This window comes from Eurytemora carolleeae, unplaced genomic scaffold (assembly GCF_000591075.1).
Source record: "Eurytemora carolleeae unplaced genomic scaffold, Eaff_2.0 scaffold854, whole genome shotgun sequence".
NCBI classification, from domain to species: domain Eukaryota; kingdom Metazoa; phylum Arthropoda; class Copepoda; order Calanoida; family Temoridae; genus Eurytemora; species Eurytemora carolleeae.
In genome coordinates this window covers 113401-138524 of record NW_019396778.1, presented here as the reverse complement: position 1 = coordinate 138524, position 25124 = coordinate 113401, and the positions used below count along the sequence as shown (strand labels likewise).

The following is a 25124-nucleotide window of genomic DNA, read 5'->3' as shown; positions in this document are numbered from 1 at the left end:
CGAACATATACTAAAGGGTTGAGGTGTGGATATTCTAGAATAAATTGTTGAAGGATCTTTATAATTTAGATGTTTAGAAAGATACTGGTTAGTTCCCACACATAAACAATGGGCTATAAACAGGACAGTACATAAATTGTAAATAAAATGTGTAGAAAGATAAAAATAAACCATGAAATAGTGTGTTTAAACATATTTTCACACTTTAGCTGAATTTCAGAAATAACCGGTAAGAAATAAAGAAAAAATCCACTTTTCAGTTCATCCCTTTTTAAATAAACTAAAATTTAACCTTATTTTGGGCCGCAGGAAAATGGTTTAATATATATATATATTTATATAAACCAATGTTTACCCCATTTCATTCAATAAATAAATAAAAGATCAATCATCAGTCCGATTTGCGCAAGTCACTTTTGTAGAGAAACCACAATTAAAAATTATCAGTTTTTAAACTTGTAAACAAGATCTAAAAAAGATGTTTAAAAATTAACAAACTAGTTGGGCACATTTGTCTAAACGGGGGGGGGGGGGGAAGGTTAAAATTTTAGGAATAAAAGTATATCTTGATGTTGGACAATACTTCTAATATTTCATACTTTATGTTCTTCCAGAAAATATGTAAATTCTACTTGTTCATCCTTTCCCTAGAACCAACCCACGTCTACTTCTCGTTTATAAATATATCTAAGAATGGATTTATCAACGAATAAGAGGCTGAGAAAATCTTGATTATCATAGTTTTGGAAAAGATATTTAGTTTGTATAGTATTTAAAGCTTGGTGTAGTATGATCAGATAATTAAACCCTTCAACCCTTTCTCTTAATCTGAGCGGAGTAGAGCACCTGGAGAATAGGATTAGGATGAGTGCATCCAGGATCTTTGAACAGTACAGACGTAGAGCTAATCCTCCGTTTGTACAATACAGACCTGAGGACCTGCACTATTGGACCGCCATCAGACTGATATATCCTTACCATGCCTAACAGAGAACTAAGGAGACGCTGCCTGCTCTTTACAGACAGCTCTTCACAGATCTATTGAAGAAGCAGTTAAGGAACAAAAGATCTTGATGCAGGGGACACTGCTCTTTACACACAGCTCATCACAAGTCCAACGAAGAAAGCAGCTGAGAAAGCAGAGGGAGCATCTCAGATTGTAAGAACAGCTAACGTAACAGGGACTCTAGGCGCAGCTCCGGTAATAAAGGAAGCAGCTGAGAACAAAGTAAGAGCATCTCAGATTGAAAGAACAGCTAACTTATCAGAGACTCAAGGAGCAGCTCCGGTAGTAAAGGAAGCAGCTGGGAATGTAGGAGAAGCATCTCATGAACAACGGTTTTCCGGATACTATAGAGAGCTGATTGAACAAGAATAACCTTATACAGATGTACTTAAAAAAAAACTATGAAGCTGATAAATCCCATTCATTTATACTACAAGAGATAGCTATAGAGAGAACATTAAAGGGATTTATAAGAACAAAAGAACAGGGATCCAGAGTGAGATATTTGTGCACACCACACCATGGGAGCAAATGATTGATCTCGAAACTCCTAGGATTCACATCTGTAATTGTATTTGATAGAACCCATTAATCATTACAGTATGGCAACACCATGATAAGTTTTAGAAAACTCTTTTAAATGGGAGAGTCAGTTTAAAATTTAATTAAAACTAAGAATCTAACTTAATTTTTCNCAATTACCACCATCTAAATTTTTTACTTTTCTTTAGTCTCATCCATCCCCTTTCTCTATACAAACTGAAAATTAAACAAATTGAAAAAAAATTTATTTAATAATTAAGTTATTCGAACCAGAGACATTCAGCTTAAATGATAAGAAGGCATAAACTCATTAAGCCTCTTTGTGACCTTTATAACGTAGAATAAATGCTTCAATAGTCTAAACAAAAAGTAAGTTGAAGCAGTATTTTACATACAGGGATCAAAATGGAATAAAGACTTTCAGGTTTATGTCCTTATAGTGACTAATATTCCGTTAAAAATTTAGCAAAGTTTTAAAATTCTTACAGGGTAAGGATGTAAATTGCATTATTCTATACAATTCTTTGTAATAAAGGAATGCACTTTTATTATCAAGAAGGGATGGAGGGGGGGGGGAGGTGTAAATTGCACAAATTTTGCTGTAACACATCATAGAGGAAACGGAGGGAAATTTGTTGTTGTAAATTGAATTTTTCTCTGCCAAACAATTTCGCACTTTGAGCGAATATTTTTTAAAGCCCCCACTTAAAACCTAGAAACGCCCTTGACTGTTTCTAATTAACAAATTATTAAAACATTGTGGTATATATTATTCTGCATATTTTGTACACAAATTCATATTTTTAACTAGATTGAGAGGCCTAAATAGGGAGGAGGGGGGCAGGGGCGTATTTTGCATCTATTTGGTAAAATGTGTATTGAGTGGAAAATATTGTATGAATTGTATGATTGAATAGAAACTGATTAGATTACTGCAAAGTTTGAGTAAAGTTGAGTAAGTAGGTCTGTAGTTAGTTAGTTAGTTTGTGATGTATCGTATTTAATGGGTGTCTTATTTTCTTTATTCTAGGAAATTATTTAACGATATATGCTTGCACACCACTCAAGATCATTATGTTTTTTTATATTAAAAACAATGTTCAAATCTTGGAACTTTTGTATTGTAAATATTGAAGTGAATGCTTGATCTCGATCTTTTTTTAATCTGCAAACAAATGTAATCTTTATTCGATATCCCGCATGGTAATCTTACATTGACATGAAGAGATTATGCACTGATCCTCTAATTAAAATTGCCCGCAGTGTAAATCGAGATAAAACGATCTGGATTATGGGTAACAAAAACAAAAGTTCACAGGTCAGATTTGTTCTCTAAATCCTCAGAAGCCAAATGAAATCTGAATGCATTTACAGAGTACAAAGTCCTACTGGTTTAGACCAAAGAAAAATAGAGAATCGTGCATTGAAGACATCTTTAAGTTAAACAAGGAAATTTTCAAATTTATGAACTTAGTTAGATGAGATGAGTACTCCTAGTGTTCCTAGAACCAGTCAATTCACATGGTTACCCAACAAGAGTTAAAAGAATAAGACGATCTTGTTTGAGTCGATCTTTTGTCTTAAACCTAGTATTTTTAAGTGTATTCAAAAGGATTTGGCAAAGAGAGAGACAATTATGTTAAACACATGGATCTATTAATTTGACTAAATCGACGGACTAGATTCTAAACAGTCATCTATGAAGTCTCATTCTTTGTGGGTAACCCTGTAAGAAAAGAGTAGAGCAAGAAACAATTCTATTTCAAAAAAATCAACCTTGCCTAAAATAATTTGCCTTTCCGATAGTACCCAACATTATCCCACATGTACTGTCGGTGTACAATGTAAACAAACAATTTAGTTTTACCTGAGATATAAGATGATACCAGACATGTGACCGGATAAGGAGGTAGAGTTGGTAGGTCACTAGTAAACCCTGTAGGCTGAGAACACAGGCAGTAGCTATACTTGGATCAGAGAACATATACTAAAGGATTGAGTAGTGAGTAGTGAATTAATATACTTGGATCAGAGAACATATATTAAAGAATTGAGTAGTGAGTAGTGAATTAATATACTTGGATCAGAGAACATATACTAAAGGGTTGAGTAGTGAGTAGTGAATTAATATACTTGGATCAGAGAACATATACTAAAGGATGGAGTAGTGAGTAGTGAATTAATATACTTGGATCAGAGAACATATACTAAAGGATTGAGTAGTGAGTTGTGAATTAATATACTTGGATCAGGGAACATATGTACTCAAGGATCGAGTAGTGAGTAGTGAATTAATATACTTGGATCAGAGAACATATACTAAAAGGTTGAGTAGTGAGTAGTGAATTAATATACTTGGATCAGAGAACATATACTAAAGGATTGAGTAGTGAGTAGTGAATTAATATACTTGGATCAGAGAACATATACTAAAGGATTGAGTAGTGAGTAGTGAATTAATATACTTGGATCAGCGAACATATACTAAAGGGTTGAGTAGTGAGTAGTGAATTAATGTACTTGGATAAATATAAAAACACTAGATTTTAACCTAATTTTTTAAATCTATTTTTTTACTATTCACATTGTCTACAGGATTTATTCTAAGGAAAGGTAAAAGTGTACTAAGAGCAAAAATATCCCCCCCCCTCTGAAAAAAAGTGAAAGATGAATGCAGAAAGTTCAGTGTACATAAATATGAATATGCTCACATAATATCTGATATGATGGTTGTTCCCTGGCTCGCCTGCGTTTACTGTCCTGAAATAAATCTATATTTATACTTTGCTTGTTTCCAGTTTGTATCCAATAAACGTCAAAACGGCTGAACCGATCAGGCCCAAAATTCGGGTAGGACCTCACATGACCACAACGAAGGTTTATGGATGCTCAATATTACAAAAATTTGCGTCCAAAAGTTTTTGGATTTTTTGTAAAATTTTGAAAATGCGCGAAAAAATATTATTAAATCCTCGAATTTTTTATTGTTATTATTTATATATTTTACAAAGAGAAGGTGCTCACAGATAGAGCCACAATCAAGAATTGAAAAAGAATGCTATTGCACAAAAAAAATTATTTTGTGACTAAAGTGTTTAATGTTTTATGAACATGTGAAATGGACAAAGATTTTGCATTCAAAAAATGTTTTAATAACAAAATCTGATTTTCAAACCCCCTACATCTTTGCAACCCAATGTCGCAGGCCTTAGCTATTTCAAACTATTAATTTGAAATATCAAATAATCTAAATTTGAAATACCAAAGGTTTTGACCATCAGGTTGCAAAGATAAAGAAATTCGAAAATCAAGTTTGTGACAAAAACTCAATTTGTTGGCCAATATAACATTTGCAAGTACTTGTCATATTTTGCCATTAAATATTTAGGTGTATAATTTATTAGTGCAATACATTTTTTTAATCTGCTTTCGTGAACTATACTTCACACTAAAATTATGCATTTTTAAAAGTTTTAGTTTAAAATATTACTTATTAACCGGGTATAGAAATGTTAGAATTTTAAAATTGGAGAATGCATTAACTCGGGCATAATACTCCGACAGCCCCCACCCCCTCGATTAGAAGTATAAATTTAATGAAATAGAATACAAAATATGCATAATTCCAAAGATTGTTAAATTTTTAATGAATTCATGGGAAGAGGAAATGTCTAATCAAGTTTTATGTTAAAAAAAGATAATATTCTTATATTCATAAAAAAGAAACATCATGAACAATGTGAAGCTTCAAAGAGGCTACAAATATGAAATATAAGTTAAGAGCTGGCTCTAGAAATGGTTCGACTTTGTGGCTTTGTAGCTTCTCTAGTTTTGATTTACGCACACCTGCAAAAATATATTCCCTTACATATAATAAATCCAACATTCTTGTTCTCCCCAATATCTCTTTCATGAGAGTAGTTCTGATTAAAATTTACTTTACTTTGACGTGTTTTAAGATATTGAGAGCTTACACACATTGTACAAGAAAGGTTGCACTTGTGATGAGTCGAAATCTTTTGTATATTTTAACCACTGATTGTGTTTATAATACTTAAATAACATTAAACTAATTTTATGTGATTTAGAAGTTGAAAAATATATATGATGGTGTATAACACCAACATATTAAATTCTAATATATTTCGTTATTTTGTGTAATGATACAATCATTAATATTTAATAGTATTCAATAGTAACTAGGTTTTTAGGGCGCTTCGCGACCATCTTCTATTTCAACTTTTAATTGTTGCTTTATCTCTGAACTTCTTCTCTAAATAAATAAAAAACTTTGAACACACATTTTTAAAATTTTGATCATTCATAAACCTTCCCTGGGTTCACGTGAGGTCCCACACAAAATTTGGGCCGTTTTGACGTTAATTGGATACGAACAAACACCCAAACAGACAAGCTAAATTTATATATAGATAGTATAATACACTGAATTTACACTGCACAATGTACTGTGTTTTTCCAACCCTATACAAACACTTATTTATTGGCTTTTTTACATCTTACCTTTGGATATTATCTTTATTATTATTTTTGAAAGTGGTTAATATTAGGGTTTCCAGTCCTAAAGCTCTTATATCAATATATTCTGTACAATATATGTAATAACATTTTCATCTGAGATAAAGTACACCATTATCTGAAGAACGACCTATTATACCATAACCAATAACCATGTCATAACAAAACTATGAGATAACGGCAAATACATGTTTTCTATTCCTTGAATAATATTTTCATGGGGACACAGGAGGGGGGGGGGGGACCACCCCCTTGAACTTACCCTTCGGCTTTGTAAAGATCCTTCCCATGTCTAACAATAGATCCTCCTGGCCACATGGTGGCTGGAGACCACGTGGAGTAAAAGCTAGGAGAGAGTCTTCCGGTCATTCTCGTCCAGATACCCAGGCTTAGTACTCCACGGTGCAGTAGGTTGTGGTATCCAGCAGGAAACAGCTGATAAACATGTAAGAGGTCAATAGTCAAATACTTTCCTGAGATTAAAACTTCTTAAGTCAATCAATTAATCCATTGATTAACATTTTAACAGAATATTTTTTGAAGGGAAGTGTCAAATAACTTTCATTGATCTAGACTCGAAGTGTTTTGAACGATTAACAACGATACCCGTTGATTTAAACGATTCGTCAGTTCTATATTATTTTTATTAAAACAGCACCAAAAAGTACTGTTGTGAATCGTTAATAGCATTCTTTAAATGATAGCTTATCTTAAATCTCTAAGCTATAATGAAGCGCACTGTTAGTGTTATAAAATGACGCGTGTTGATTTAAGGGTCTTAAAATCCCTAATAAGGAAAAATGTTTTGTTATTTAAATAATGTTTAAAGTTTGAATATTTAGATGTTTTGTTTTGTTTTACAAGAAAATGAAAACAAAATGGATGCTCGAGTTTCCCTTGCAATTCTAAGAAAAGTTTAATTAGTAAAATAGGAAAAGAATAAAAAACTTCTTGAAAAAGATCAAAGAAAGCTGCTACCAAGGAGCATATAAGTGGAGGGTGTCCGCCATATCACTCGACATCAGTGTAAAGTAAAGAAAATTTTTCCATCTGAAGATTTAACATACCAATTTTTTCAATTTAAAAAAAATATTTCTACTAAATTCAACCCTGAATACAATATACAGAATCCAGAGTACATGATTTAAAAAAACAAAAAAAACCAATTGTATTAGAGGAGGTTTTGCTAGAAATAAAATATCAAAATTGCAAAGTACATCTTCAAATGCAGATCTTGAGTCTGCCGAAATCTCTCCATAATATTTTTGGGAATTTTCAATTTTGACCATTTTTTTATTTGCTGTTATCCGTTATCATCATTTCAAGAATCAGTTTGAAAAATCTAGAATTTAATCAATTTTAAAGACAAAGATAAAATTGGTTTCAAACAATTAATCAATTGGTCAAAATTGAAAATTCCAAAAATAATACCTTGGAATTTGGTAAATTCCCAAATTGTCTGAAAATCTGGGAAATTCCCCAAATACCAGGGAATCTGGAGAATTCCCAAAATTCTTTAAAGAATCAGACGGTGTTTTTTTATTTTTTAACTATAGGAAATTTCTCAAATGCTTAGTTATTTTGGAAATTTCCCAAATACCCAGACATTTGGGGAATTCCCCAAATATCCAGTCATTAGAGAAATTTCCAAAATCTTAAAAATATACCACCCTCAAATTTCTTTAGGAATTTGGGAAATCTGGAGAATTACCCAAATGCCTGGGAATCAGGGAAATTTCCAAAATGACTGGGAATCTGGGGAATTCCCAAATTCCTTGGAGAATCTGAGGGTAGTTTATTTTTCAAATATAGGAACTTTCTTAAATTCCTAGCTGTTTGGGAAATTTCACAAATACCCAGATGTTTGGGGAATTCCCCAAATATCCAATCATTTGAGAAATTTCCAAAATCTTAAAAATATACCACCCTCAAATTCCAGCAGGAATTTGGGAAATTTCAGGAATTTCCCAGATGCCTGGAAATCTGGGAAATTTCTCAAATGCCTGGGAATCTTGGGAATTCCCCAAATTCCTATTTTCTTCTTAAGTATAATTGCTTTAGGGTCAAGTGATACCGTTACTTTTCCAACATTTATGGTTTACATCTTACATAATAATCTACACTGTACACTGTACAGTGTACATTGTACATAAATTAACAATTTACCTGAACAAGGTAAAGTGTACATGAACCCAAGAATATGATTATCGAGTGCTGAAGAACCCACCAAAACTCCATTTGAAGGAAGGACTAAAATTTTAAGTTACCAGAGACCGAATTTTATAAATTTGAGCCAGGTTTAGACCTGGCTAAACTGCCTACCACCGGTTCAAATTTGAACCACCAATTCAAATCCTTCCTTAATCTTAACTTTGAGTCGGTAGTTCACATTTGAGCCGACAGTATGGTAGTTCAGCGTAGCTCAAATTTATTAAATTCGGTCTTAATATTACTTATTTAGAATAATAAATTGAAATATTGTTTCTTATTATTCATTATTATATTAGTGCATATTTTTTATTTATGTATTATTTAGATATTGAATAAATTTTTTAACATTTTACTCATTTTTTGTGTACATAAAAAACATTTTATTATATTTGCATGTAATTCATGAATCTAGTACAATGTAAATGCATTTATATTAATAATTAGTTGAATTGAATACCTGAGCGAAAAGACATGGAATACAGCCAGCATAGTAGGAGTTCAACAATGCATTAAACAAAACCTAAAAATAAACTAGTCGAAAGTCTATTTTTCCCAAAAGAAATCTATCTATGTTTTGTTTTTAATATAATCTGTTAAAGGTACTGTAAGCGTAATTTGTTTCTTTAAACTGTTAATTTTCATCTCAGTTTCTCTGCGAAGGCATATTCCTTGTTTATAAGAAGCAATGGAGAAACTCACAGAAATAAACACTTTTCGAGTCAGATAACCGTTTATATAATATTTTTGATCCGATTAAGGTTACAAGTTTACCGTTGTAAACCAGACATTGACATCTTTCCATGGAGGATCAAATCAAATTCAAATTCTGCTCTTAGGGACGTCCATACACCCACACACCATTGAGGATCAATTGAAATTACGTTTACAGTCCCTTTAAGGGTAACTATATGATTACAAACTCCAGAATTTTCCTCTGACCTGTTTTAATCTAGCGTTGAAATCTGCTTTAGTGATGGCAACCTCTGTTCTCACCAGCTCCGGTGAGGTTATCAGACCTCCGGCAGCTGCTAGATTGGTTCTATAGATTCCAAGCTTATCCTATATACACCAATCCGGTCAAACAAGATGCTTCATTTTTATTTTGACATACTTAGCTTTCTAATACAGAACCAAAAACGGCATATAAACCTTCTTATTTGATTTTGTTATAAAGCAAAAAGTTTAAACAATAGGTTTAAAATCAACTTCTAGTTAAAATGATTCTAGACATCATTGGATAACTGCTGTGGTTGATCATCTCATGTTCATCGGACTGTTTCAAATCATTACTTGAGTCTAATCATCGTATGCCTTGACCTCAGTTTTATGGGTCTCACTGTATAGATAATTTAACAGGGTCAACATTTACAATTGTCAAAAAAAATAAATATGAATAAATTTATTTTAAATCATCCGGACGCAGCTTTTTAGTTACAAAGATTTATTTCTAGATAACTATTTAACCCAGATTAAATATAATAAATGAATGTATGAAATTTAAAGGTTCTAACTAAAATGGGTGGGGTGGGTGGGGGGAATATTTGTTTAGTTTACACAAAATGCATAAAAACGGGGGGGGGGTGCTGCTTCATGACTAAATATAATTAATCAAGTAGGTTTAACATACATTGTCCTGACTAAAGAACATAATGGATATCTATCCTTTCACTAAAATTATATTCACCGCTTTTGCAAATACATGAAATACACGTTGCTGGAAAAACACCAAATAGTCAATTATAATTTAAAGGGAGTGGTAGCGGTTTTTGAAAAAAGGTATAAGAAAACTTGGATAAACAATTTTTTTGAAAACTCTTTAAAATAGTCCTTGTCTAAAAATAAAACGGGATTTTTATTTGGTTTGCATATAAACCTGAATAATATTTATTTTACCACTTGATAAAACCCGCGAACTCACTTTTTAAGTTATAAATGAGTGATGAATTATGCATATAATTAAACTAAAACCTAGTGCTGAGTATTGATTTTCGATTAACCACTATTTTTATACAGTTCTAAAAATTAAATATTTATATAGTTTGATTGGTGGTATTCCTTGTATATCCTGATCCTGCCCTGGGTCCCTGGGATGAGGTCGAGGAAGGGGGAGAGGGAGACCCCGAATAGAATTATGTATAGAGAGAAGGGGTATACCAGATACAGGATAGTTACTGAAAACAACACAGTTAGTTCATTACTTAGGAAACCTACAGACTTTATGGGAATGGATCTGGAACAGAAAACCCCCACCCTCCCTCCATCCAGGAGAACATAAAACCCCCCACCCTGCCTCCATCCAGGAGAACATAAAACCCCCACCCTGCCTCCATCCCGGAGAACATAAAACCGCCATTAAGAGCAGGAAAATAATTAACTAATTTTAGAAATGAATTTTAAAAACCAGCCGAAATACCCGAATTGTCCGTGGAAAAAAATGTGTGTCGACAAAAAATGTCAGCCGATTCGGTTCAGCCGTTTGGCCGGCCAGAGGGAACATATATATGAATGTCTTGCTTTATTACATAGATAAAATGTTTTCATGGCTTCCTCAATATTCCCTGGTTGTACAATAAGTGTCTCCTGAAAGGGAATGTGCGCGTAATTTCAAGTGACCCTCCATGCAAAGATGACAATGCCCGATTCACGACAGTTTCCTTGAATGTGTTGTTCTTTCAAGTATGAATACTGAATAAGGTTTCAATGTTTATAATTTTGTAAACTAATTGTTTTCTAATGGGGTTTCCATACAAAAGTGACTTGCGCATTTCTACTTTAGGAAAACATATAAGAATTATCAGAATTAATAACTTTTAACCTAGAAAAACGACAATATCTTCCACATTACTGATTAGATAAAGGTTTCAAAGGTACCTTTGTGAATCGGGCAATTTCATGTTTGCACGGAGGGTTACTTGAAATTACGATTTACCAAAATCAATCAACATCATGATTGTTAACATAAACCTTTACTATATATATTTGGCTTGCCTAGCTGTCTGTGTATCTAATAAACGTCAAAACGGCTGGACCGATTAGGCTTATTTATTTCGACCCCAGGGAAGGTTTATGGCTGGTAGAAATTGAAAAGTTGTTACTCGAAAAAAATGTCAATTTTTGAAAATCATTAAACATTATTATCATCAATTTACATGACGTAGAAAGTTCACAAATAGCATTTCTAATTTAGAAAAAATATATTTAAAAATATATTTTTATTTTTGTTTCTATAATAATCCAAAAATGTATAACATTGGGCCTCTGAAGGAACTGAGCAAGTGAATACTGGCCACAAACTCAAAGTTTATTATCCCTATATTTTTGCAACCAGATGATTATAGCATTTTATATTTATGACTTTAGACTATTTGATCCAACAAAATTTACAGTTTGAATGAATCAAGTTGAAAAGATCTAGGGATTAGAAAATTTGAGTTTGTGGTAAGTGTTCAGTAATCCCAGTGCTTAGGAACGGATCCAAGGGGCAAAATATCAACCAAAAACTGCAAAAAAACCCTTTTTTACTCTTAAAACCCAAATCTGAAACTATTGAAAAAGGATTTGGATCCGGATCAATTTTTTTCCAGTCCGGATCCAGATACGGATCAAAATTAAATGGATCCTAAGCAATAATATCTTTTTTTTTAAAGAATAGAAAATTGTCTAATTCCGAAAAAAACAACAACAATTATTTGCCTCTAATATTGTTATAAAATCAATTGGTTAATTGGTTGCCTATTACCTAAACTGTGGCTTCTCATGATGAAGTAGGAAATATAAAATAGAAGGTTTAACAGAAGTCCACTGAAGCAGTATTTGGAAAAATTCAAAAACCTAAAAAAAATTTTTTTGTTTTGATTCACTAAGAGAAAAATGTAAATATTTTCCTAAAAATTAAAAAAAAACCAAAAAATACTTTATTGGTTCACATTTTTCAAGAAATATATTTTGATGCTTTAGAGAAAGAGACATCATAGAACAATAAATTAAAAAACAATTTAAATTCCGGAAAGTTTGCCCTCTAAATGTCACTTTAAAGTTTGGTGTGTTCAAGATAATATTTTTAGAATCTCAAAAACTCTCTGATTTTCTAATATAAAATGTATTTCCTGTGGGAAAAGAAAGAAACAGGATCAGAATTTTGTCTGAGTTTTATAAACTTATTTTATTTTTTATTTTATCCATAATTGTTTAAAATACATAAAACATCCTCAATAAGGAGCTAAAGACGTATTTATATCTTAGCTGGATTTAAAGAAAATAATGAAAAAACGTGATAGACTTTTCAATTAGCATCCTTGGTTTCTTGGTTACATGGTTTGTGCACGCTGGGAGAGCCACATGCGTGGCCATGTAAAACGGCTCATGTGCTTTTGTTGGCCACAAACATTTAGGTATGTTTTGGGCCATTATTCTCATCATATTTTCTCTTAACCCTATCCCCGCTGGGGTACTTGAAAACCAGGATACGCTGGGGGGGGGTGATTTTTTAAAAAGTTTCAGAGGGGAGGGGGTATAGATAATGTGTGAAATATCGCTTAACAATTATTAAAAAGATTTTTTTTAAAGTTTCAGAGGCAGAGGGGAGGGGGTATAGATAATGTGTGAAATATCGCTTAACAATTATTACATTTTATCCAGGTACTTACACACTGCTTGATATGCAGACTATCTATATAAGTGAATTGATATTTAACAGTCAACATCAAGTATAGGGTTAAAACTGTTCAGAGTTTTAGAAGATATAACACTGTCAGGGAGTGTTTTCTCCATTCATTGCGATTCAACCTTTTGATATTAACAATTCGGGAAAAGTTAGTCATAAGACTTAGATCCCATTGAGACAAACTAAGGCGCAAGTCCAGAGAAATGTTGGGATTATTTTTTTAAGAGTTTAGTCTTATTTTAAACCAGATAATTACTTTTAAAACTTACAAAGTCGGGTCACACTTCGAACATAGGAGATGAGATTTGCAGGGCTACCTACAACGAATGAGACTTTAATACGATCTAGAACTTTAAATTGCAAGTATATGAGGCTTAATTTAGCTATCTGCTTTGCATATTGTTTGTAAATGATTTACTAAATGATTTGGCAACGCATTAAACAAAGTAACCGCTAAAGGCAGGGAATCAAGACTGAAAAAATTCCGTACAGTCGTCTCTGAAGTCTCATCTTTTGTGGGTAACCCTGCATACTCAAGATTGAGCTTTTAAATGGCGGCCTCGGAATTCAATTTCCGGAAGACTTACATTGATTGCATTTTTTCTCAACTTTTTTAATTATTTCATTTCAGGAATCAGATTATTAAAAAAAATGATGTACTCTGTGTAGAGATGAGCATTGAGCACGTCCGACTTCTTTTCATTTTGTTCTTTCATCGTTCGTGAACGATCCATTTCGTTAGTTTTTCCATTGTTCAAAAAAAATTTATTTCGTTCATTCTCAAAATTATCGTTCATTTTTATCTATTTAGTTCGTTTTCTCACTGAACGCTTGTTAAGTAAAATCGTTTGTTAAAAAAATCGTTTGTTTTTTAAAACATTTGATCGAAAAAATCGTTTGTTCAGTAAAAAAATCGTTTTTTTCAAGTTCGTACGTGCGATTTAAAATCTTTAGTTTTTTCTCTCGTTTTTAAAAAAAAAATTCGTTTGTTCAAAATAACGATGTCCATCTCTATCTCTATGTACTGTAAATCCACAATTGTAACTAAAACATCTAGAAACAGGATAGGTTACATCTAGAAACAGGATAGGTTACATCTAGAAACAGGATAGGTTACATCTAGAAACAGGATAGGTTTCATCTAGAAACAAGATAGGTTACATCTAGAAACTGGATAGGTTACATCTAGAAACAGGGTAGGTTTCATGGAGACAGGGATCTTTCAATAAAAGATATTGTTTCCCCTCATTGATAAATGCCCCGGTTTGGATATTTGTAAAAATGAAATATCATGATTGATAAATTATATTTGTCATAAACTCGGTTTATGTTTTCCAACAACATGGAATGTCCTCCTACTTTCAGATATTTTTAGACTTTATGGGTATATAAATCATGATATAACACATATAATTAAAATATAAAAAACAATAAATATTTTCTTGAAATCTGGTTTATTTTTGATTGACAAAATCTTCAAAATATTAAATCAAAGAAGGACCAATACTTTCTTATAAATAATGATTATTTCAAAAAGTTTTCTTTTGAAAATATCTAACGTAAAAGGCGTTTTATTTTTAAATTTATTAATATTAAAATATATCAAACTTGAAATTAAAGTAGGTCATGGTTTCGCCCAGATGTGGCAGGTCAGGTTAAAAACAAAACTGGCAGAATTTTTTTTTACTTTTGCATTTTCTTATGTTACTCGGACCTCCGTGGACTATTCCCTTAAATCAGGCTTTAAGGGAGGTTCTACTGTCCACGATTCAATCTCGAGATGACTGCCCCTAAATTGGCAGATTAGTTCTCTAAGAAGGCAGATTTTTCTCCCAAATTGGCAGATATTTGCTGTTTTTTTTTTCTAAATCTGAAAGCTATAGGTCATGTTAACTGACCGAAACTTGCTCTGAAAGGAACCCTGAAGTAGGTTGAGGGAAGTTTATTTTTATAGGTGGGGGATGGCCTTTCATTTTTTAGGAAATATTGCCATAGAGCATCCAGTGTTTCTGATATATTGTATTTCTCTCTCCGAATTGTAACATATATTTCACCCTATTTTCTGGAGAAGAATTTAAACTATGCATTTGTTTTGAAATCTTTTTAGAATTTTCTTCAACTGGAAACATTTATTCTTTTCACTTGAACAAAAGTTCGTGGAACAACTCAAGGGGTTTATATTTTCATAAAAATTTCATCAATTCACTTTGAAGAAATTATTTTCAGTTTTCTATTGTTGAGTTTTTTGGAATAATTCAATGCTGAAACTAAATATATATGCCTATACATTTTTTATAACAAATTCAAATTAATTTTTCTGCTTAAAAAAATGGAAAAAAGTTTTACAATTTTTAATCTATAATGTATATATAAGTGAATTGATATTTAACAGTCAACATCAAGTTTCTCACCTGCCAGTTGACGCTACGGCTAGGAGATGAACAAATGCTGCCTTGAGTCCCAACCATAGTAACCTTCTACCCAGGAGTAGAACGGAGAACGCGATTACTGACGGGTCGATCAGGTAGAAACTGACCGCTGTACTATTGTAGCTGTGTGGTAACCACCAGACACTTCTGTACAGGTTCAAATACTGCAGTCCTAGACCGGCCAGGTTGTACATAAACACCAACACCTGTACAGAAATATTTGTGATATTAGCTAATTTTTATGATCAGATTTTGAAAAAAAAAAAACATAGGTGGAATTTTTAATAATCACTTAACTCATTCAAATGTTCACAGACCTTGATGATTTCTTTGAATAAAAAGAAACCATTTTATTGCAAGAATGACAAATCTTAAGAGAAAAACTGTGAAAATTTGTACAACCATGACATTACTGAAATTTCTCATAAAAAATAATAAAAAAGTGTGTTTTTGTGTAGTGAAACGGTTATTTTACATTTAAAGGGATTGTAAACATATTTTTAATTGAGCCCCGTTGAAATAATGGAATGTTCCATTTACAACGGTACCCTAAAAAAGCTTTGTCTGATAAAGTATTAATTATTTATCCATGTTTTTGCTTCTGACAACTGACTATGTCCTTTGTGGTTTCCTAATTATTGATCAGATTAAGGTTTCAAGGATACCGTTGTGAATCGGGCTGTCCCTCTCCTTGTGAAAGATCACTATTATAACCCCTACCTCGAATGTAGTTTGTGAATCGTGAGGTATATCAGGGAGAGGAACTGGTTGGGGTGGGTAGATTTCATCACAACTATAATTAGAAAATAAAGTAACAGATCGCTTCGCAGGTTGTGAAGAGTGTCCAGAGCCCGCGATTTAAAAACTTCGGCGCGAGCCGTAATTCCTTAAACCCGACTTTAAGACCCAATCTTCGACCCAACTATGACGACTTAAGGAGTTAGGCCCAATGAAAATAAAACCGACCTTGGTTGGTTTTAGTGTAGAATATAAGGCTCAATGTTGGGTCTTATTCTCATCAAAACTCGGAATGCACTAATTCCAACTATGAAAATCCGCCAAATACAACATTAAACCGGTTTTATGAACTAAATTCTGTTGAAAAATAGATGCAACTTAAATTCGAAAGCCCGAGCCGTAAATAAGGCTCAACAACAGCTTAGACCCGAGTCGTATTTTCTTGAATTTTTTAAATCGCCGGCTCTGGACGCCTTAAATGATTAAATCGGTGTTAGGTCTTTACTCAAGGGTGACTTCCCGAATGTCAACTAACCTAATGTGCAATTTCCGAAGCTTAGGTTAGGCTCTCTCAGGCGCCGCAGGCTGCAATAGGGTGGCCGTGCGCTGTGGTTAGAATGGGCTAGGAGACCGAACACTGCGGCTAGTACAGGCTGGGTACCGAGCACTGCGGGTAGTACAGGCTGGGTACCGAGCGATGCGACTAGGACAGGCTTGGGAAGTTGCCGCTTGGGAAATTGCACAGTTGCGAAGTTGCCACTTCTAAAATTACTCGTTTGGAAAATATTCTTTGGGAAAGTACTTAACATCAATAATTTAGATTGTTTTGATTATACTCATGTTTCATCTGTGAAGTGTTCCTACGTTTTCTTGATGGTTAAATCAAGTTCCAATTATCAGATGTTATGTATTTTAATTTCTTTTAAGAAATAACGGGTTAGTTATAACTATTTTGGAAATTTAGTTATATGTTTATTTTTCAGACAATTCAAAATAAAATGTCAGTTGAAAAAAAATACATCAAATTAATTTAGACATGTTTGTAAGCCATTGAAAATGAAAAATGAGAACGTTTTTTTATGGCCCTTGTTTCAATGGAGCTAAAACAAAGGAAGTAAGAAAACAAACTTTCAGAATTTTTTTTTCAATATTGAGATACAAACAATATACATAACCAGTAATTAAATATATTTTTACAATGTTTTTATATTTATGTTGTTTTTAGGATGATTTATTAGGGTGTAACTTTTTATAACATAGAACTGTTTGATGAATAGCAAACATATAAATTTTTTATTTAATGGCATCAATTTTCGTTATATGGAAGTATAAACCTTTTATTTATAATTTTGCTGGGCAAAAATTTCTTTTCATGCTGTAAAACTTTTTTTTACTGAAAATAATCAAATTTACAATCAGATCGTACAGAGAGAGGGGATTTACATGTACAAAGATTTTTTAAAAAGTTTCAGAGGGGAGGGGGTATAGATAATGTGTGAAATATCGCTTAACAATTATTAAAAAGATTTTTTTTAAAGTTTCAGAGGGGAGGGGGTATTGATAATGTGTGAAATATCGCTTAACAATTATTACATTTTATCCAGGTACTTACACACTGCTTGATATGCAGACTATCATATTTGTTTTGCTTCATATTTGTATGTACGGGATATACGAACATGAGTGATCTAAATTTTAGAGTAAGAATGAAAGAGATAGAGATAGGAAAATATTAAAGCTAAAGTTTGGTTCAAAATATTAAAAATAAAAAGGTTAAGATTAATAAATGAGAAGAGTAGATATGATTTACACAGTATTAAATTGTTGGCCCCTGGAGTGGACCTGCAGTACCCCACAGTTTTTAATATCCAACCTAACTTTCATTACGTTTCTTCACAACATAAATAAATCACAAAACATGGATTAAAAACCTTCAATAGAAAAGTGTAAAACAGGGGGCGTATATTTGTCCAGAGGGGGGCGCTATGAACCATATTTTTACATTATTCAGCAACTATTAAATCAGTGGATTACACACGTTTTCTAATTAATTTAAAATTTAGCAAATATAGGATCTTTCATTGAATCAAAATTTCAGATTAAAGAAGTTAAAGCGTGTAAGGAAGTCAGCAAAATTACATTAGCGCGAAAATCCCCTTGGGCCATTCAATAGGTCGAAAGTGACGTAAGCACTAAATAGGGTCAGTGCAATTCAGTATCAATTGATTGGTTATCAAATTACATTAGTTATTCTGAGAAACTTGCATCGTTATAATTAATTGTAAAATTAGATGGATATTTTTTTCTGTTCTTAGGTTCATTATTATAATATATATACAACAATATAAAAGCATCTTATCCTCCAGATTCAGGTGCGCAACTAGACATTCGGCTAAGGGGGGCCAAAGGGCAATTATTTAGCGCGTAGCACGAAATTTTTTTTTTTTTTTTTCCCCCCCCCCTAAACATTACTAGGGAGGGGGGGGGGGCAAGAAAAAGAAAATGATAAATAAAAAGTTGCAACATACATTTATAATCAAGATTTTACATATAACCTATTCATTACTGAGAAGATTCCAACTTAACTATTTATTAAATCTAAAAAGACAAAATTTTAAAATAAAAAATAGTTTTAAGGCACTGATTTTTATCTTTAAGTTAAGAGGAGTATGAAACCTATTCCCCTAAGTATTCATTTTTGAAATTCTTTTTAAAGGCGATTCTCAATGAAAGTTTTTTTATTAGCAGTCTTTTGATGGGATTCCGTGGGGTTCGGGCAGGGTTCTGATAACTATACCTGGGTTCGAACAGGATATTGCTGGGCGCATGACCCCCTCCCTCATATATCTGTTTGTTTGCAGACAATTTAGAGGTCAAAACGGCCGAGCCGACCGGTTTCAAAGTTTATTGAGACCTAACTTAAATGCCCAACTCAAAAAAAAAAAAATTTAGCATCACAAAAATAATTTATCAAGTTTTTGAGAAATCCTTCGATGAAAACAGGATTCCTGCGAACTGTTTTAGTGTTAGAAGAATAAATGAGAGCATAGAAAGCAATTATTTAAAAGCAATTGCTAGAAAAAGGTGCGCGAAGCTTCCTAAAAAACCTAGTCTTTATAAAAATGGAAATAACTGAGTTTACACTTGGAAAAAGTATATACAATGTTGCATTTTGTTGGCTTGAGAAAATACAAACGGTTGACATTTATCACTGATTAGGTAGAATTCTCCATAGAACTCTATAAATAGTAAAGCAAACTCATGCATACAATATACAAACAAACACACTTTTCAAAAACACAAACAAAGAATGTTGTTTCAAAAGGAGATCCAAACGCATGTGATATCTTAAGCATCCATCCTCTTTAATCAAAACTAATATTAATCATTTGTTTTAAATAAAGAAAACTTGGAATATTTTTAGTTACAATTTATTTTAGACAAAAACAAATAAAATTTATATAAATAATTAGTTTTCTAAACAATCCGTAAAGTTAATTTTTTTCTTCTTGAATTTTTAAGAAAATCTTTTAACGTTTAAGTGGTTTCAGTGCTGGGGAAGGGGAGGGGGCAAGAAATCATATTTTAGAACTAAGCCAAGTTACCAAACAAGAACTATTTAAATTAAATAAGGTTGTAAAAAAACGGTCACCTTGGCTTTAACCAAAGCCCTATCATGACCAGGCCTATTGGTAAATGATTAAATATTAACCCTACTCTATTAGAAAGAAGAGAAGATATTTCTACGTAATTCAATCACTGCATGGGATCTTATCCAATTTCCAATAATTAATTTATACGTAATACGGTTCCAATTGTTTCTCAGCTCTGATAATGTTAAAAAACTAAGATGTATACACTATACAAAGTATTTGTACTATTCTGCCGGTATTCCACTGATAACTCATTAACCCCCGGACGACGGGTTTGTTTAAAAGTTTGATTGGGGAACTCGGAAGAATCACGAGAATGTTCATTGCCTTGTAAAAAAATTCTGAGTTGAGTTGGTTGACTTTTATTGGGAAAACTCCAGGCAACGCTGGGACCCCAAGCTAGTTAATATAATAAATTCTTAAGCGTTCTGCCCGCAGCACGCCACCCTACAACCGCACATAAACTGATTCCTATATTAATTTACACTTTTTTGGTATCTTAATTTCTAATAAATAATATTTACCCTGGTGATGAAGGTTTGACAGGATTAACTGCAGGGCTAGGGGGTACAGGGGGTCTTGTACTTCGTGCAGTACCCCGCCTTCCACCAGCCATACTCCTACAACAATAACAATAACAATAACAATAACAATAACAATAACAATAACAATAACAATAACAATAACAATAACAATAGCAATCACAATTACAACAACAATCACAATAACAATAACAATAAAAATAAAAATAATCAAAATAACAATAATAGTAATAACAATAATAGTAATAACAATAATAGTAATAACAATAATAGTAATAACAAAAACAATAATACCAATACCATCACTACCACCACTACCACTACCCCTACACACCACTTGCACTACCACCACTACACCACTACCAATACCCCTACACTAGCACTAGCACACTAGCATAGCAATATAGCAATATAGCAATATAGCAATAACAGCAATAACAGCTATAACAGCGACAACAACAACAACAACAACAACAACACCAACAACAACAACAATAACTATAACAATAACAATAATAATAATAATAATAATAATAATAATAATAATAATTTGTTAACAAATAAAAATTGTGTACATATATGCATATATAATTTATAATGTATGTTCTATCCATTTTGTGAATTTAACGCTATGCCAGTAGTAATTAACGATCAATGTGTGACCAAAGTTAAGGATAATTGACAAGCTGCGTTGACAACTTCAAAAATTGCATAACAAAGACAAGGACGGAACTCGGAAGTAAAACGGTGATTAAAAAAACCGAGATGGGAGGGAAGATGGTTTGTTGAGGTGGACAAGGGGGGGGGGGGGGGGCACTCATTGAGTAGTACATCTCAATACATTTCCCTTTCCCCTGGGATTCTACATTCTACATTGCACTCATTGAAGCTAAAGTAATAATGTTTTAAATATAACTCTAGGTATTCCCCTTCAATTACATCTCATGATAATATATAAATTACATTATTGACATAATTTACATTATAATTTACATAGAATCTCATTTTGAATAAGATAAAACCTTAGCCCCTATTCTAACCAAGAAAAGTCTAAATAACAGTGTTTCCAAAAAGAAAGGTTTTATCAATAATGCTTTCAGTGTAAATATATAGTATACATATATGTATTCTAAATATTGGAAACACAATGAACTTTTTAAAAGAAACGTTTAACTTTTAAGTTTATAAACAGTTCAAGATTTTATACTCGTAATGTGGAGGTTAGGATGAAAAATGAAAGACTGAGGATCCTTAATTAAGATAAAAAGATATTTTTTCAAATCTTTCTATTTCAATTTTTTTTATACCAGGCTTTCAAGCAGCATGGATGCCATAAACATGGAAAAAGAGAGCAGCTGTCAAGTTTCTTTCTTCTTACATGTAAAACTGTAATTTGATAAAATCGTGTTAGAAATCCAAACTTGAATAGAAAAGTAGTCTTCGTTGCATTGATTTAAACGGCGACCATTGAAATGCTTTCGGAAATTATAAAAGAAGTTACAGTTTATATAGGAGAGGAGAGAGGATAGTCGTTACTATCAAACCAACCCAAACCAAACCATACCAAACCAACCCAACTATACCAAGCCAATATATCTGTATAGTCCGACCTAAAGTTATAATCTTTGATATTTACCGAAGTATAATGATGATCTTGTTAATGTGTAAGCATGAATTAAAGGGTATTATACAATATACATTAATTTGTCAAGGGGTTCGGTAGCTGAAGCTATTTAATTCTTCCCAAGTTTGGATACACCCCTAGAGCAGTGGTGACAATAAATATCCCATTGAAACAAGAACTTTGAAGCTCNCTGATTCCTGAATTTACTGTCTACAATTCATATGAATTCTTTAACGGCGACAATTAAGTTTTACATTAATTGAGTTCATGTTTTTATTTAACTAGGAAAGCAGTAACATTTAAATAAAATGCATTTCTGTAACGCACAAGTTTTTTTCGCCAGTGAATAATAATATTTCAACAGCTGTTCAAAAAAATACGAATGAAAATAGAAAACTGGTTAGTTTATATTTTCTATCATAAATAAAGATTGAAAACGATCAATTTTTTATTGGTCCAGAAAATATAAGGAATGAAGGTGATTTTGGCAAAAATTTTAAGNGGGGCACTTAGAACTCAACGAAAAAGACAGGACCAATAAATTTAACAAATTGAACACACCACACTTTTATCTGAACATGTAACTGTTGCCTGCGTAAGTGTATACAAACTATACGCACATTAATTTGCGTCAGCCACAACAGAATGCGTATTCCATGACATCTGTTGGCTTATAAGGATAATTTCCTTGATTTCCTGTTATTTGATTGTTTACCCCAGACAAGGCAACACCATCTAGTGCAATAAATCAAACCATAGTTTCGCGCCAAAAAGTGATAAATATTGATATATAACATAATTAATCTAACATTTGTCTACAATTTAAAATACAAAGTATGGGCAGAAACCTTTCAGGATCTTCCAAAAATGATTTTGTTTCATATCAATGAGTTATTTTTTCATGATTAAAGGGACTGTCACCATACTTTCAAGTGATCCTCCCTTGAAAGAGTTCCCGTAAAACCTTAATTTGATCAATAATGTGAAAGATAATGTCGGTTTTCTGACTTGAAGAGTTGCTAAAATTCTGATAAAGTCTCTTTTGATTCTGACGCAAAAAAATAAACATTATTTAATCGATTCTGGATCAGACATGGCTTTTATGTACCTACCGTTGTGAAGCGGACATACCACTCTATCAATGGAGGGTCATTTGAAATTAACTTTACAATCCCTTCAGTGTTAGAAAACATTAGTTTAATTGAAATATGAAACAATCCCTAGATTTAAGATTTACTCAAATCCCCCATTTCTGGTTCAGACTACATCAAAGTCAAATGTGAAAATTTGAAAAAATACAACCTCCTGTTTGTTATTTATGTTGCCCCCCTCAAACAATCCTAAAGTTTACCATTACCTATAATTTAAAAATTCTTTGTCCTTTCTAACATGATTAAAATTAAAACTATTGATTAAAGAAAATATACAGCCCTAGAAAAAAAATACTTTATAGTAAAATGTAAGTTAGGAGTGTATGTAGATTGATTAGTGAATCTAAAAGTAGATATTTTATAAATGCATGAACCTAAGTTCTTCTCCAGCAAAACAGATTATTTATTTAAACCCTGATTTATATTTTATACTTTTCCATTATATATTTAGTCTCTGATATATCAGAAGAACTAATAATATCGGATTTCATCGTCAAACATTTTTATTATCTTACAAAAATCCCGACAAAAAACTGCCGTTTGTTTTTATCATCATAACAAATATCAGAAAAAGATAGTTCAAGGTTTTGGTGGACTGGATTTACAAATTTTTCGAGAATAGGTTGAAGTTTAATTGCGGATGAAAAGAAGTTTATTAGCGGATTATAAGTTTTAAAGGGGCTGTAAGCGCAATTTCAAGTGACAACGGTACCCTTGAAACCATTATCTGATCAATAATGTAGAAGATTTTTTCGTTTTTCTAGGGTTGAAAGTACAAGTCACTTTATTGAGAAACCACAACTGAATATAATCAGCTAATCAAAATATGAACATTAATAATATCTAATCTGAGCATATAAGGTCATTTTAAATTACGCTTACAGTCCCTTTAATGGCTGATTAAAGTTTTTGCACTGTATTGAAGTTTTTCAGGGATGAATTAAGGTCTTTTATGGCTGCTGTATTAGAGAAGTTTCTGTTTTAATGAATTCAGGATTGACTTAAATTCTTTAGGGCTAAAATGAGATGAATTAATGATTTTAAGAGATGAATTGATGATTTAAGAGATGAATTGAAAATTTCACGTAAATTAGATGTACTATACGAGAAAATTAGTTACACAGCATTTTTTAAACATTAAAAAAATGAATATTCATATTCCCTGTTCAGTTGAGTCATCTTTGAAATTTAATGTATAAAAAGTAAACTCCACAATCATGACAACATAAAAATTAAAAAAACAAATTAAAGTTAAAAAAATAAAATTTTTAGGTAAAATGAATTAACAAAACGAGAAAATTAGTTTCTCAGCATTTTTTTAAAAGGAAGTTAACTCCACATTAAAGCCTTATGTCAAAATCGGTCAATTTTTGGTATAGAAAAGCGCTGATGAGGTGCCCAAAGACAAGTTTATTTAACGCTTTTTTTTGATGTTAGAAGGCCGATTTTCTGCGATTTTAATGATTTTTAAAGCCCGAGCAGGGACCTTATACATCAAGCAATCTTCATTTTTTTCTTCCTCCTGCAATCTTCATGATGTATACTAACATATAAATAACAACTCTTCTTCATATCTATCTCCTGATCACCGAAAAAAAAATTTAAAAAATGAAGATTTTCAAAAAAATTCTGAAAATTTATGATTTCCATAACTTACATCCAAACTTAGGCTAATACCTAGACAGTTGGACATATCTTACGTCCATACTCAGACATATATAACTAGACAGTTACGACATATCTTACTTCCATACTCAGACATATATAACTAGACAGTTAGACATATCTTACATCCATACTCCACTGATAACTCATTAACCCCCGGACGACGGGTTTGTTTAAAAGTTTGATTGGGGAACTCGGAAGAATCACGAGAATGTTCATTGCCTTGTAAAAAAATTCTGNATATATACCTAGACAGTTAGACATATCTTACTTCCATACTCAGACATATATAACTAAACAGTTAGACATATCTTAATTCCATACTCAGACATACTTACCTAGACATTTAGACATATCTTACAT

General features: G+C 32.1%; 1 protein-coding gene across 2 annotated transcripts in view; it reads right to left on the bottom strand.

The window, feature by feature from the left end:
- Window positions 1–25124, bottom strand: part of LOC111708597 (transmembrane protein 39A) — a 36088-nt gene that overhangs the window by 1789 nt on the left and 9175 nt on the right. Inside the window, exons 2-12 of one of the 2 annotated variants that reach the window (XM_023482022.1) lie at window positions 20304–20399; window positions 16109–16181; window positions 15371–15594; window positions 12036–12127; window positions 10352–10467; window positions 9236–9355; window positions 8754–8816; window positions 8252–8335; window positions 6348–6520; window positions 4261–4309; window positions 3417–3536 (exon numbers count right to left, since the gene is read on the bottom strand). In XM_023482022.1, coding sequence (XP_023337790.1) covers window positions 3417–3536; window positions 4261–4309; window positions 6348–6520; window positions 8252–8335; window positions 8754–8816; window positions 9236–9355; window positions 10352–10467; window positions 12036–12127; window positions 15371–15594; window positions 16109–16181; window positions 20304–20395 — 1206 coding nt within the window. In that variant the 5' untranslated portion in view covers window positions 20396–20399. Of the gene's footprint in view, window positions 1–3416; window positions 3537–3894; window positions 3979–4260; window positions 4310–6347; window positions 6521–8251; window positions 8336–8753; window positions 8817–9235; window positions 9356–10351; window positions 10468–12035; window positions 12128–15370; window positions 15595–16108; window positions 16182–20303; window positions 20400–25124 lie in introns of those variants that run through there. The other variant, XM_023482023.1, reaches the window with a different exon arrangement.